At 40.4% G+C, this 15,564-nt stretch overlaps 1 protein-coding gene across 1 annotated transcript in view; it reads left to right on the top strand.

Moving 5' to 3' along the window:
• Positions 1-15,564, top strand: part of LOC100028951 (sodium/glucose cotransporter 1) — a 192,107-nt gene that overhangs the window by 138,695 nt on the left and 37,848 nt on the right. Inside the window, exons 4-6 of the mRNA XM_001378810.4 lie at positions 6,836-6,940; positions 7,911-7,970; positions 9,262-9,366. Coding sequence (XP_001378847.1) covers positions 6,836-6,940; positions 7,911-7,970; positions 9,262-9,366 — 270 coding nt within the window. The remainder of the gene's footprint in view (positions 1-6,835; positions 6,941-7,910; positions 7,971-9,261; positions 9,367-15,564) is intronic.

Genomic DNA, 15,564 nt, shown 5'->3' with positions numbered 1-15,564 from the left:
TAAGCTTATCAGTCTCAGTGTCTTTACCGCCTACTTTTGCCACTTACTCACTATGTGATCTTGTAGGTAAAATCTTCCTGGGCTTCAGTTTCCTTCTCTATAAAATAAAGAGTTGAACTATGTGCTCTCTGAGGATCCTTCCAACTCTAGACCTAGAATTCTTTAAGGTTCAAATACTGTAAGAGGGTCCACCAAAATCTAGTGAAGATCAAATGTCTAAGCTACAAAGAAGGGCAGCTCTAAGCTTGAGTGTTGCTAGCCAAGGTCCTGAAGGGTGCATATAACTGATATGAAAGTTAGGGGTCCTAAAGCAATGATGTTTCAAAAATGACTTGGCTGAATCATTGCTCCTCAAGACTGAGAGCTAAGAGAAGAGAGTCTTTAAGCTCTCCAAGACCTTCATTTCATGCCTCAGACACAAAGGCATCTTTAAATACCTGGCTGTATGGGAAAAGTTTCTAGTTAAGTAGTATATTAGAATATAGGAGTTCTAGTGACATGCCCTAGTCTTCATGCTGCCTGAAATCATAGGATGGTAGGGCTGGAATTGTTTTTAGAGATACGATGACTTATCAATGATATGGCCTCAGTTTCCTCATAGGTACAATGAAGGGGCTGGAACAGGTGACCTTTAAAGTTCCCTCTAACTTGAAATATGCGAATTCTTGCATTTTATAGAAAAGGAACCTGATGTCCAGATGGAGGAAGTGACTTATCCACAAGCACTTAGCTGATTGGTGGAGATAGCACATCTTAGAATTCTGGTATCTTGGCTTCTTATCTAGCACTGATTTTCACCAGGCTGAGAAGTTTGAATTTTATTTAAGAAGCCATGTGTGTGTGTGTGTGTGTGTGTGTGTGTGTGTGTGTGTGTGTGTGTGTATAGTTAGGAGGGTCAATGTATTGAAAGACATATCTAGAGATTGGTAGTCCCGGGTTCCATCTGGCTTCAGACACTTCTTAGCCATGTTACCCTGGGCAAGTCACTTAACCCTCTATTGTCTAGCTCTTACTGCTCTCCTACCTTGGAACCAATACACAATTTTGATTCTAAGATGGAAGGTAAGGATTAAAAAAAAGAAGCCCTTTTGAAGGTTCAGAGCAAGGGATGATGTAATCAGAACTGTATTTAGAAAGAAGCATCTGCTAGTTGCTTAAGGTGAAACAGTGGGCTGAATTGAGCAAGATGAAATCTAATTAATACTTGGGTTATTGCTAATTTATTCTCTCTCATAGTGTTGGCATGTTGTGTCCCCCATTAGATTGTGAGCTTCTTGAGGGCAGGGACTGTCTTTTGTCTTTCTTTGTATCCTCAGCACTTAACAGAGTGCCTGGCACCTAGAGGCCCTTAATATATGCTTGCTGACTTGACTAATAGAAATGAATGTAAGGTCTTCCCTTTGAGTGCAAAAGATCCATTTTATAAGGGCAAGATGGCAAGTGTGGCTTAGCAGTATTTCATCTGAGAAAGAGTTTGAGGTTTTATTGGTCAGAAAGCTCAGTGGGATGAGCAGTGGTCAGGAAAGTGAATATGCCATTAAGCCGCATTCAGTGAGGCAGAGCTTCCAAGAATGAGGAGGGAGCAGTCCCGTGGTCCTCTGCTCTGGATTGACCACACTGGAAGGATTGTACTTAGTTCTGGATCACCTTTTTGGAAGGATGTTGAGTCCAGAGGAATACAAACAAAACTGGTGAAGGGTCTCTAGATCATATCATATGAGGTTCAGTTAAAGGATATTTAGCCCAGAAAAAGAAAACTCATGGCATCTGACTTAAGTGTTTGAAAGGCAGCGATTTGAGATCTTCCCTGTTTGAATGCAGAAGACTGGACTAAAAGTAATTGGTGGAAGTGGCAAAGTGACATATTTAGGCTTGAAGGCAGGCAAAATGTTCTAGCCACCAGTACTATCCCAAAGTAGAGTGGACTGACTAGAAAGTAGTGAGCTTCCCGTCTTTGGAAGTCTTCAAGCTGAGGCTGAATGACCACTCACCAGGGGCATTGTAAAGGGAAATCTTTTCAGCTATGGGCTGGATTAGGTGCTTCTCACATCCTTTCTAACTCTGAAATTCAGTCAATTCAGGATTTGTAGGGGAAGAGACCTGGGGACAAGGAGGTTCGTTTCAAAGGCTATTGCAACAAGCTAGGCAAATAGTAATGAGTGTCTGTCTGATCTGGACGGTTGGGTGGGAATTGAAGTGAACAAGGATGAATCTGAAGGCCCTAGTGAAGGAAAGAGCTCTAGGATTTGGGGGGAGGAAAGGAAAAAGGAAGGAGTCAAGGGCAACTCCAGGCTTCTGAGCCTGAGAAAAATCATAATAATGCTGGCAACTCCTCTCCTTCCTAGAGGGCTTTAATACTTTCATGAGCATTTTGGACAGTTTTCATTTTAAAAATCTCTTTTGTTTCCAAATACAAGATGTATCAAAAGTCAGTGCAATTTGTTTTCCTAAAGATTTAAGGGAAGTAGGAAGGAAATACATATTTAAAGAACTCCTACTATGTGCCAAGAGCTTTTGACTTGATCCTTATGACAACCATGGGTAGTAGAAGCTATTCTTATCCCTATTTTACGTAGGCAGAGAGAGGTTAAATAACTTGTCCAGGGTCAAATAGTTCATGTCTGAGACTGGATATGAACTCAGATCTTTTTGCCTCCAGGTCCAATATTAAGCGTTAATATATTAATTATATGTGGGATATATTAACCATATTCCTCCTGCCTCATCTATGCAGAGAGATACTCCTTATAACAAAATGTAGAAGAGAAAAAGAAACAAGGCAGTTACCTGAAACTATCAGAGTAGCCTAGCCTGACAGACTATGCAGTGTTCCATAACCATAGTGCCCTGCCTCCTGTGCAAAAAGAAGGAAGAGAAGCACATTAGAAATAGTCTTCTGAGCCAGGCTCAAGATTTTCAAAGCCAATTCCTCCCAATAACCCAGTGACATAGGTAGTACAAGCATGATCATCCCCATTCTATAGGCAAGGAAACTGTGGCTCCAATAGGTCATGTGACTAGCCTCCAGGCACATAGCTAGGAATTTCTTGAGGCAGGATTTGAACTCAGGTTTCCTGTGTTCTATTACTTCTTTTAAGAAAACTGACAGGAACAATCATAGCATCACAGTCATGGGAGTTAGAAAAGAGCTCTGGGATCATTCAAGGTAGACCCCTTATTTTACAGAAACAGAGACGTGGTGAGGGAACTAAGCAATCAGCCAATCCACATGCATTTATTAAGTGCCCACTATATGCTAGTCACTGTGCTTAGGACTGAGGATGCAGTGCCGAAGTAGAAATCGTCTCTGCCCTCTAGGCTATTACATTTTAATGTGGGAGGCAGGCAGGGGGAGAGACAACATGCTAACATTTAGATTTATACAAAACACACAGAGAACAGGTCCAAGCTGGCACAGAGCTAAGGTGCAATTCAAACCCAGATCTTCTCACTCCAACTTGGAGCTCTTTCCATGACATCATCCGAGACCCAAAAGATAATTCCCTGCCTTCAGGAGAGACCCACCATCCCAAGAATCTGGCTGAGCCAGCCCTAGCTACACCCAAAACCGTGACAGTGCACATCTGGGGAGAATGGTCAACGTCTCTGAGCTGACTACAGTCCCATGTGCTCATTGGACTCAGAGCCAAAGCTGAAGGAGAAGGAATCATGAGAATTAAGGATTAACCTGGGACAGTTAATCATTGCTGGTAATTGCATCCTTAATAATCTGGCATTAGGATTAATAATTCATCTTGAGGTACAGGTGATAATGGGAAGATAATAGCCGGAGATAGCCTTGAAACTAATATGGAAAGCTCTCCAGACTCTGCAGGGACTGACCCTGACTTTAGAAGAACAGCCAATCATTAAGCAATTAATGAGCATTTATTAAGCACCTACTATGTGCCAGGCACTGTGCCGGACTGAAGATACAAAGACAATGAATGAAATAAACTTTACCCATAAGGAGATTACAATCTAACAGGGAAGATAGATAGATGGATGCAAGAAAAGAGAGTAATGCCAAGTAGACACAAAGCAGTTATTGCCAAGGTAGTTTGGGAGAGGAGATAGTAGCAGTTGCTGGCATCAGAAAAAGAAGGTAACTGTGCTTGTGCTGAGTGTTGGAGGAAGAGAGATGTCCTATGAGGTGGAGGTGAGGAGAGCGTACATTCCAACGATGGCATATAGCCAGTGCCAAGGTGTGGAGAAGCTGATGGAATATGGTGTAAAAGGAACAGAGAGAGGGTCATTTTGTCTGGATAGCAGGGAGTGAGCCAGGGAAGAATTTCCAGTGAGTCTGGAAAGATAGGTTGGGGCCATGTTGTGAAGGACTCTAAAATCCAAATAATTGGAATTAAGTGACTTGCCCAGTGCCACACTAAGGCACTAAGAAGTGCCTGAGATTAGATATAGACCTAGGACCTCTTGTCTCCAGGCCAGTAATCTTTAAAAAAAAACACTTACGTTCCATCTTAGAATCAATATTGTGTATTGGCTCCAAGGCAGAAGAGTGGTAAGGGTTAGACAGTGAGGAATAAATGACTTTTTCAGGTTCAAACAGCTAGGTAGTATCTGAGGTCAGATTTGAACTCAGGACCCCCTGACTCTAGGCCTGACTCTCAATCCAATGAACTACCTGGCTTCCCCTCTTAATAGTAATTTAATGACACCCTGAACTAAGGTGGTAGCTTTATGTGAGTAGAGAAAGGAGATTAAATTTAGGAGATGTTACAGACATAGAAATAGCAAGATTTGGCAATAATTAGATATGTGGAGTAAGGGAGAGTGAGGATAATGCCAAGGTGGTAAACAGGAGAGCCTGGAAGAATGATAGATACTACGTAAAGATGTTGAGGAGTGGTGGCCAGGAAAGGAAGCTTTGGTTTGGAGAGTTATAGGGACAGTAAGTGGAGTCATAGGCTTATCTTTCATTACACCCTTTCCAGAAGCAACAGTAATACAAATGTGGTTATTGGTTCCAGCCCAATGGAAATATACAATACAAATTCAAGTAATACAATAATTATTTGAATTCCATTGGAACTGCTCTTTTTGAAGTTGTTAATGATATCATAGCTGCCAAATCCAATGACCTTTTCTCAATCCTCATTCTCCTTTGACATCTCTGTAATTTTTAACACTATTGGTTACCCTCTTCTTAAAGCTCTCTTATCTCTAGTGCTTTTGGGCACCATTTTTCCAGGTTCTTCTCTTACCTCTTTGCTACTTCTCTGTCTCCTTTGCCGGAACTTCATCCAGGACAGTCTAGTAACCATGAATGTTCTAAGGGGCTCTGTCCTGGACCCCCTTCTCTTCTATACTACTTCATTAGGTGATCTCATCAACTCCCATGGATTTAATTAAAATCAAATTCATTATCATTATCTTTCTTCCTAAACTCTCTCCTCCTCCTCCTCCTCATTTCCTTATTACCATCAGGGCAATATCATTCTCTCATTCCCTCAGTCTACAAACCTATGAGGTATTAGAAAATAAGTATTGTTTTATTAGTTTAGAGATAGGAAGTAAAGTGGGTGCTTGAAAAAAGAACTGGAGTTTGAAGAAGAGCTGAGAGAGAGTGTTAATTTCAGATGTGACAGTTATAATAATTTTCTGTGTCAATTACTCTCTCTGGCAGTTGGCAGAGACGCACACTCAGAGACTCTTTCTCAGGGCTGGAGGAGGGAACATGTTTGCCCCTCTCTCTGTATAAGGGAAAGACCTGAAGGAACTCAGTGTTTTCCTTTCCCAACTTGGGAAACACTATTGAATATCTATTGTGGTTTTATAGATTGTTTAACTCTGAGAAGACCAAAGAAAAACCTGGTCTTTGGTTTGGACTCTGAGTCTGTTAAGACTCAGAATCCTAACTTGATTCTTGTTGAGACTCAACCAGCAGCCTTTGTTATTTTATAACTTGAAGGCGAAGTTAAGATTTATAAGGATAATAGTGTTAGTTTTTATTTAGATAGTATAAATTTGGGTTAGTCAGATTAAGGAGGATTAGTGTAGCCTGTGAAATACAGGAGAATCAGTTCCTTGTGGAACCAGGGAGTTTATTTGGGTAGATTTAGAATCCCTTAGAATTAAAAATCCTTTATTTATCCTTATATATTTCAATAAATATTTTATCTTTATAATAAGAGTCTCTTTAGTGTCCTTGTACCTGGCCTTGAAGGGAAGTTCACATTTGAGCTTCACTTCTTCACTGAGGATACTTTTGATTACCTCTATCAGTTTGAACCTGATTGGCGAGTTAAACAGTTTTGAAAAGTTTTTAACCTATATTGGAACAGTTTTTACATCTAAATATTATGTTTTATGTAACTCACCATTTTATTTTTACAGGAGAAAGCAGAGGTCAGGAAGGTGTAACAAGTTCCCATGATAAAGATATGGAGAAGTAGAACCTAGAACCTGGGGATCAAGTGTTTTCCATAATCCATGCAATTTATCATTTAAATCAAGACAACCTAATTCTGTTCTCTGTCTTATATACATGAGTTTTTTTCTTTCTGAAGAGGTTGTGAACTCCTTGTGGAAGCCTCCACAGTTTCACCAAACCTAGGGCTGGGAATCACAGATTTTCTGATGGATTATTTTCTATCCCCCTCTTCCTCTCTCTTCCCTTGTCCCCCGAGCTGTCTAATCCTCCCCATCCATGTTAGGATCTAGGACCTAGACTGGACTTTGCCTGGGCCAGGTCTTAGATCTCTTTCTTGTCTTCTGATGATGACGAGAAAAAATTCAGTGAATGAAACCTTCATGGGATTGTCTCCAAGGGTCCAGCATGAGGGATTCTGACCTTGGCTTATATTTGTGCTTCCAGATTGGTGCCTCCCTCTTTGCTAGTAACATCGGCAGTGGTCACTTCGTGGGACTGGCTGGAACTGGGGCAGCAGCAGGCATTGCCACAGGAGGCTTTGAATGGAATGTGAGTAAGACAAGAACAAGGAAAGAGACAATAAAATGACATTGGTCGGAGGGACCTTAGATCTTGGAATGCTAGAAATGGGAGAGACCTTAGAACAGGAGACATAAAGGCTGGGAGGGGCCTTAGAACAGGGGATGTCAGAAGTAGGAGAGAAATTTATTTCAGGTGAGCTCCTCATTTTATGGAGGAGATAATCAAGGCACAGGGAGAAGAAATGACTCAAACTATGTCTTATCACAAATCTGCAGTAATATCACTGTGGCTTTTTCTGTTTTCTTCCTGGCTCCACACACTCACCCTATCAGTTCTTGTTGGTGATATGGCATTTTCTCCATTAATATTTTTCATTAGATTATCTTTCCCAGGCAAAGATGTCACCTCATCTGGATGTGAGAGGACTAGGAAGAGATATTACTAGCCTTGGGTCTCTAGTGGGAAGGTCGATCTTTTTGGACCTTTCTGCATTGCCTGTCAAATTCTCTCCCAATTGAGCCCATTAGTGGGGAGACCTCCAGCCTCTATGTGCTATCCAATAAATTCCAGTTTTTTTCTTTGATGTCTTGGAGTAAATCTCATTTTGATGTTTATTTCAGAGGGGGCCAAAATAGACATTTTTAGAATATTTTTTAAATTTTATTTTTATTGTCATGCAAAACACACTTCCATATTGGTCACTGTTGTAAGAGCACACTCATACATAATCAAAACCCCAAAATAAAACCATAGATCCATTGATATGAAAGATGACTCCAAAAGTTCTTTCTCTAGAGTAGAATATGTTTTGTTCAAGGAAACAAATCAAAGGGTAAGAAAGACTGAATTGTGTTGTACTGGATGCCAAAGGGATTTCTATATAATCTTTGTTCTCAGTTGAAACTCTCAGAGGTCACTGGATTTAAGGGAATTCATAGGTTAGAATGGTATTCGTATTGTGTGTGTGTGTTTTTAAGGGACTCCTTCTTGATTTCAGGCCCTGGTACTTGTGGTTGTCCTGGGATGGGTGTTTGTTCCCATCTACATCAAGGCTGGGGTGAGTATTTGTATTCTATTATCTACCTGAAAATGTTAAAGATGAGCTAATAGAATCCTGGGATACATGGTTGACATTTGTCAATGAGGGAGTTAATCTTTGGTCCTGAGTTCCCAAGGTATTGACTGCTCCTGACCACAGGATTTCATTGATGGAAAGAACCTCAGAAAGCAAGCAGTCCAACTTCTACCTCAATGAGAATTCCCCGTACATCATTCCTGACAAGTGTTCATCTGGTATCTGCTTCCAGTGTGGGAGAACCTATCAATTAGGGAGAACGTGAATATATGTACCCGAGAGAGATGGTTTGCCCACAGGTGGGCTTGGGAATATGTGTGACAGTTTACATTTTTATGTATATGTGGAAACATGTAAGAGAATTTGCCTATAGGTGTAAACGTGTAGATGTTTACCTACAGTTGGCCAAATGTGTGTATAGGCATGTCAGTGTGCACCAGAGTCCTGATTTCCACATTTTTTGCCTGTGTCTGAGAGATTCTGGACATGTACTTGAAAGTGGGACGGTGTGGAAATGTGTGGGAGGATGGGGATCCACTTTTCTTTCCTCTCAACATCTTGAGAGGTGTCTATCTCTTACTAAACGCTTATTTGTTCTATGTATTTGTTTACATTACCTCACTTACTTTGCTAAGTCTCCTTTTTTCCTTGTATTCTATTCCTCAGTACCTTTTTCCTCTTTCCCATTTATCCCACCTTCCCCTTTCACAGACATTCTTCTTTGACTTAATCTCCAGTTCTCTCTAATTTCTCATTCCCAAATCTAATCTGTGGTCTTCTTTACAAGTCAAAACTGCAGATCACAATTGCCTTTTTCTGCTTATTCAGCTTGTCTTTCTCTCTTCTTCTGCTCCTCCCACCAAAGCTGAAAATGGTTATTGTGTGTTGTGAGAATATATATGTATATGTACATGTATGTGTATGTGTATATGTATATGTACATGTGTAATATATATAACACTTTGCTCTTCAAAGTTCCCAGGGCTTGGTACTTCCAAATATGCACCTAAAGATACTTGTTTCCTTCTTTATCATATTCTGTTTTTCATCTCTATATGTAGCACATATTCTCTTTATTATTATCTACAGACAAAAAGGTCACTGGGAATCCCTAGTCTGACAAAGAAGTCAAAACTGATTCTGCCTCTGCCATGTCTAAACTATGGCCTGGGGACTCAGAATTATGATGCCATCTTTAATAAGGGGAATTTCCTGTCCTTTAGACTTCTTTGTGACCCTAATATTGACCTCTTATATTTTACATGCAATACAGGTGGTGACAATGCCAGAATACCTGAGGAAGCGATTTGGTGGAAAGAGGATACAAATCTATCTGTCTGTCCTATCTTTGCTCCTTTACATTTTTACCAAGATCTCGGTGAGTTCCTGTCCCCTGACCATGCCATTTCAGTGAATATCTTTGCTTTAAGTTAATCATGTCCTCTGGTTGATGAGTATTAAAGTAAACACACACACACACTGGTGGGGGCTCATGAGAGCCCTAAACAATTTAGGTGTGTAGAAGCACAGAGTTTTTTTGACCTAAGGGTAATCTTAAGATCATCTATGATAATCACAACCCTGTGATGTTTCCATCTCCGTCCCTGTCCTTCTTTCCCCTCCCCTTCTGCCATCTCCCTTCCTTAATAACTTTCATTGTTAGAACACAGTACAGTTTACAAGGAGATTTCCCCATAACAACTCTATAATGCATTGTGACTATTTGTCAAGAAAACTGAAGTCTAGGTGTCATGACTTTCCCATGGTCATACAGTTAAATTTGTTCCTTCAAGTGAACCATGAGCAGCAGTTCCTCAGGGATCATTGTGGGAATCTGGGCCTCCAACCCAGATGTTCTGACTCCCACTAGACCGATGTTGGTGAACCTATGGCACATGTGCCAGAGGGGGCCACTTAGAGCCCTCTTTGTGGGCATGCTCCCCATTGTCCCAGCACCAAGTTTGCCAGAGTTCATTACTAGAAAACCATAGGGATGTGGGGAAGGACTACTCCCTTCCACCTCTCCACACAAACCTCTCTAAAAGGTTTGCCATCACTGAACTAGACCATGTTGCTACCTATCCCTTAAGGAAGGGAAAAGAATGAACTCTGTCCAACTTTGTAGTTGTAGTAGACTTTGTAGTCCAACAAACTCTCCCTCATCAAGATAAAGATATAAAATTCTGCTTTACATGTTGAGGAGTCAAGAGGTTGAATTTACCATTACATTCATTCATTCATTCATTTATTACTTCCTTAGAATTGTATAGGTTAAAAATATAAATGGAAACTGAAAGGATTTCCACAAATATAAGAATGTAGGATTGATTCTTCAGAATTTAAAGATTAGAGACTTTATGGATATGAGGGCTTTCTCCAGTGATGCATAAATCAGTCCCTCCCAGACTCAGAGTTCAGAGGGCCCTTAGAAGTCAGCTAGTCCAAGGCTCTTTTTTTTCACATGAGAAAATGGAGGCTAGAACCATTGAATTAGCTTGCTTGAAACCACACAACCACTAAATAAGAGAGGCAGGATTTGAATTGAGGTCTTTAGACCTTGTCACTGATCTAGAATGATCAAACAGGGAATAAGGAAGCATCAGTTTGGGGGCTGTGAACACAGTTGAGATATTTTTCTCTTGGGGATAGAGACTGAAATCTTAACCTCTTCTTCACCGACTTCTTCTACTGTCAATATATTCTGGTATCTCTCTTGTCCCTGTCCAAACTCAATTTAATCTTATCCAATTTAATTCAATTAAATAAATATTTATTAAATGCCTTATATGTGCACATATATATATATATCAATCAGTCAATGGTCAACAAACATTTATTAAGGTCCTACTAGGTGCTAGGCACTATACTAAGAGCTGGGGATACAAAAAAGTTGAAAACTCCCAAATCTAGTCTTTCTCCAGGAGCTTACAGGCTAATGGTGGCGATAGCATTATATATATATATATGGAAATATGGATGTAAATAAAGAATGGAAAGATCTGGGTTCAGAGGGTGAGGGTTCTTATTTCTGCTGCTTACTAACTGTGTGACCTTAGTCAAGTTGATTCCCCTCTCTGAGACTCAGTTTTCCCAATTGTAAAACGGAAGCGTCGGATTTGATGGTCCCTGAACTCCCTTCCAGAGGGGACACTTTGTGAAGTAGCAAGAGAACGATTCTGGTTCCATCTGCTTGCTGATGCATGTGGTAACAAGCATGTTGTAGAACAGGAGCTGGGTTCACCTTTCTCTGAAACCACCAAGTCCACAGTTCAACTGGTGATGAGGGGCTGTGCATCACAGTTGCCATGGCAGACCACTCTTTGCCCTCTCATCCTGTGCTTGGGATGATAATATGAATTAACCTAAAAGGACTGGCCTTTCTCACCTTCACTCCAATCTCCTTTCTCTGGTTACTGATTAAGCTGGCCTCACCCTGGAGCACCCTGAACAATCTGTAGGGCTAGCCCAGGCTTGGATGCTGGAAGAGGCTCTCTGGGTGCATGTAAACTTGTCCACTGGGTTTGACAATGGCTGTGATGCTAATGGGTCCAGTTTCATATATGGGTGCTGTAGATGACTACCCTCCTGGTGGGATTTCACAGAATTCCATAGTCTCCAAGTCAGTAGGATCCTCAAAGTCCAACCCATACTTAAACAATAATCCCCTCTACAGTACCCCTGAGAACTGGTTTCCCAGCCTTTGCTTGAAGACCTCTCTCTTCCATGGCAGACACTTTTAGCAAGCTCTTATAGTTAGGAAACCTTTTATGATATCCAGCTCAAAGTGACTTTTTTGCCTCTTTTGCCTATTTGCTCTTGCCTTGGCCCTCTGAGGCCAATAGATCAAAAATAATCTCTCTTCTACAAGACAACTTGTCAAGTGCTTGAAGAGAGCTGTCAGGCCTCCCTATGTTTTCTCTTTTCTGAGCTACCCACCCTCAGTTTCTTCAACCACTCTTCATGGCTTGAAATTGAGGTCTTACACTATTCTGCTGGCCTTCCTCTAGCTATTCTCCAAAGAATCCAGGTAGCTTCACATTCTTCTTCATGCTACCTCCAAAAGCCTTTCCCAATGACCAGCCAGAACCTGAAATTCCGTCTACAGGGGATAGAGAGTTGGATGAGCTCTTTCTCCTTTTGGGCCTCAGTTTCTATTTTCTATAAAATGAAAGAATTGGACTTGATGGTCTTTGGGGCCCTCTTCTGTCTCTAAATTCCTAAAAAAATTTTTTTATTTATAGTTTTTTCAAGTAGTATTTCCATTTCACAGTATACACCTTCTCCTACCCAGAGAAGTATGCATTATAAAAAAGGATAAAAAAGGAAAATACACCAGCAAAGCCAACCTATCTATTGATTGCATCTGATACTGTATATTGTATTCTATACCTGTAGTCTCCCACATTTGCAGAGAGGTGTTGGGGAGAGCTAGCTTTGGATTCTATGGCTCTATGCCCCAGATCAACATCCATGTTCTAGATACAAAGGAGAGAGAGACAGAGACAGAAAGAGAGTCAGAGAAAGAAAGAGATGGAGACAGAAACACACAAAAAGAGACAGAGTGAGAGCACATGAGAGAAAGGTGTCAGCTGCCCAAAGGAGTGAGGTGGTTAGGGGATACAGAAAGAGAAGACTGAAAGGTGAATTTTCATAAACATTATTTTATTTGGTCATTTTCAAACATTATTCATTAGAAAAATAGATCATTTTCTTTTCCTCCCCCCTGCCTCCCAACCCCCCCCCCCCCATTGGTGATGCGTGATTCCTCTGGGTATCCCATGTGTCCTCCATCCAAACCCATTTCCATGTTGTTGGTATTTGCCTTAGGGTGTTCATTCAGAGTCTTTCCTCAATCATATCCCCTCTACCCCTGTAGTCAAGCTGTTGCCTTTCCTCAGTGTTTTTATTCTGAAAGGTGAATTTTCATGACTTCTTAGGTTCAAAAAATTTCACAGTCCTCATTAGGAGAGTCATCTTTTCCAATATACTCTACTTAAGTTGCCTCACTAGTCTCACATCAGCCCTCTGGTGTTATTATTATCATATTTTTACAGATGAATAGACTGAAACTCAGAAATGAGAAGGGATTTGTCTAGGGTAAGGCAGGATCAGGATGTGGGGGAAGGTAGAATATTTTTTCATTAAAACTCTTATCTTCCAAGAATCAATACTTTGTATTGGTTCCAATGCAGAGCAGTAAGGGCTAGCCAGTGGGAGTTAAGTGACTTGCCCAGGGTCCCACAGCTAGGAAGTGTCTGAGATCAGATTTGAACTCAGCACTTCCTGTTTCTGGGTCTAGCTCCAGCTATCTGATTGTTCCCTGGCATGGAGGTTTTTTTGATTTAATATCTGTCCATCTGGCCACTATACATAAACATTATGCTAAGCAAAATGCTTGGCACGTAATGCTTAATAAAAACTCATTGACTGGTGTATTGATTGAATTCCTCAGCCTTCACAGATTTCCCAGGAAGCATCCACACAGGAAATTGGGAGCACAGGTCAATGGTGATTAAGCCTATAATTTTATCAATTGCATGTGATACTCAAATGACACTCTTGATATTTACTACAATTATTATCAGTAATCATAACCACTATAAAAATTTACAGTGTACTATAGTGATCAATTTGAGTCCTCTGGATACAAATGTGAGCTTTGACTCTTTCTTAAGTTGTACATCCATCTCACGCCTGGGCTGAAAGGATGACTATAGGAATGACAATTTTGGTTCCACAATTCAACTCCATAAGTACAAAATAGGAGAGATTTGGCTGGATGAAAGTTTATCTGAAAAAGATTCAGGGATATGAGTGTACCATAGGTACATTTTAAATTAATAGTGGTATGACTGCCAAAAAAATTAATATGATCCTAGGTTTTATTAAGAGAGGCAGAATGTCTAAAGCTAGAGAAATGATGCTTACATAGTATTCTGCCCTTATCAGAATTGTTGGGTTGAATTCTGGATGCCATATTTTAGGGAAGATATTGATAGACTAGAGAGTGTCCACAGGAAGACAACTGGGAGAGGGAAGGATCTCAAGATCATTTTGAAAGTGAGGACTTTTAGCTTGAAAAAGACTCAGTAATCATAGCTGCCTTCAGGCTTATGATATTCATGTGAAGATGGATTAGGATTGTGCTGTCTGACCTTAGAGGGCAGAACTGGAAGGATTGAGAGAAATTTAAGAGACAAATTTAAGCTTGTGATTAGAAGAAACTTCCTAGCATTTTGGGGGTATTCCAAAGTTCAATGAATTGCCTTACGTGGGTAGTGAGCTTCCTGTCACTAGAAGGCTTCAGTCAGAGCCTAGTTGACCACTAATGGTGGAGGGATTTTTCTTTTAGGCATATATTGAGATAGATAGCCTCTGCGGTTTCTTTCTGATCTGAAATTCTGTAATTTTCTGATCACGTTTTTTTTCCTGATGTGGGAAACTAAGGCTCAGGATATTTTAAAACTATAATCTTTGTGGGTCTGTAAGGGAGCAGACTAAATGTGTGCAACTTTAGAGAGGAAGAAGGAAGAACTAGGACCAGCAAAAAGTTGGGGGGAAGATGTCATCTTATATAAGGAAGAACTTAAAGATTGTAGGTATCCAAAATGAAGTACCTTTAGGAGCTCTTGGTCACTAGAGCTGTTCAGGAAGAGGGGAATGACCAGTAGATCTGGATGGGACACCAAATTAGATGCTCCTCCTCTTCTTCTTCTTCTTCTCTTCTTCTTCTTCTCTTCTTCTTCTTCTTCTTCTTCTTCTTCTTCCTTCTTCTTCTTCTTCTTCTCTTCTTCTTATTCTTCTTCTTCTTCTTCTTCTTCTTCTTCTTCTTCTTCTCTTCTTCTTCTTCTTCTTCTTCTTCTCTTCTTCTTCTTCTTCTTCTTCTTCTTCTTCTTCTTCTTCTTCTTCTTCTTCTTCTTCTCTTCTTCTTCTTCTTCTTCTTCTTCTTCTTCTTCTTCTTCTTCTCTTCTTCTTCTTCTTCTTCTTCTTCTTCTTCTTCTCTTCTTCTTCTTCTTCTTCTTCTTCTTCTTCTTCTTCTTCTTCTTCTTCTTCTTCTTCTTCTTCTTCTTCTTCTTCTTCTTCTTCTTCTTCTCTTCTTCTTCTTCTTCTTCTTCTTCTTCTTCTTCTTCTTCTTCTTCTTCTTCTTCTTCTTCTTCTTCTTCTTCTTCTTCTTCTTCTTCTTCTTCTTCTTCTTCTTCTTCTTCTTCTTCTTCTTCTTCTTCTTCTTCTTCTTCTTCTTCTTCTTCTGCTTCTTCTTCTGCTTCTGCTTCTGCTTCTTCTGCTTCTTCTTCTGCTTCTGCTTCTGTTTCTTCTGCTTACTTTCTTCCCCTTGCCTGTCTTGGACTCTATAAGTACTGGTTCCAAGACAGAAGATTGGTAAGGACAATGCAAATGGGATTAAATGATTTTCCCAGTGTCACAGATAGAAGGCGTCTAGGCCATACTTGAATCCAGAATGTCCCATCTCCAAGCCCTCATTCTCAATTCACCTAACTGTCCATCTAAAGCTATTTTTCAGCTTCAAGGTCCTATGATTCTACTGTGTTATGGGAAGAAATCATGTCTTGTAATTATT

Source organism: Monodelphis domestica, chromosome 3 (assembly GCF_027887165.1).
Source record: "Monodelphis domestica isolate mMonDom1 chromosome 3, mMonDom1.pri, whole genome shotgun sequence".
Lineage (NCBI taxonomy): Eukaryota > Metazoa > Chordata > Mammalia > Didelphimorphia > Didelphidae > Monodelphis > Monodelphis domestica.
This window is presented reverse-complemented; position numbering and strand designations above follow the sequence as displayed.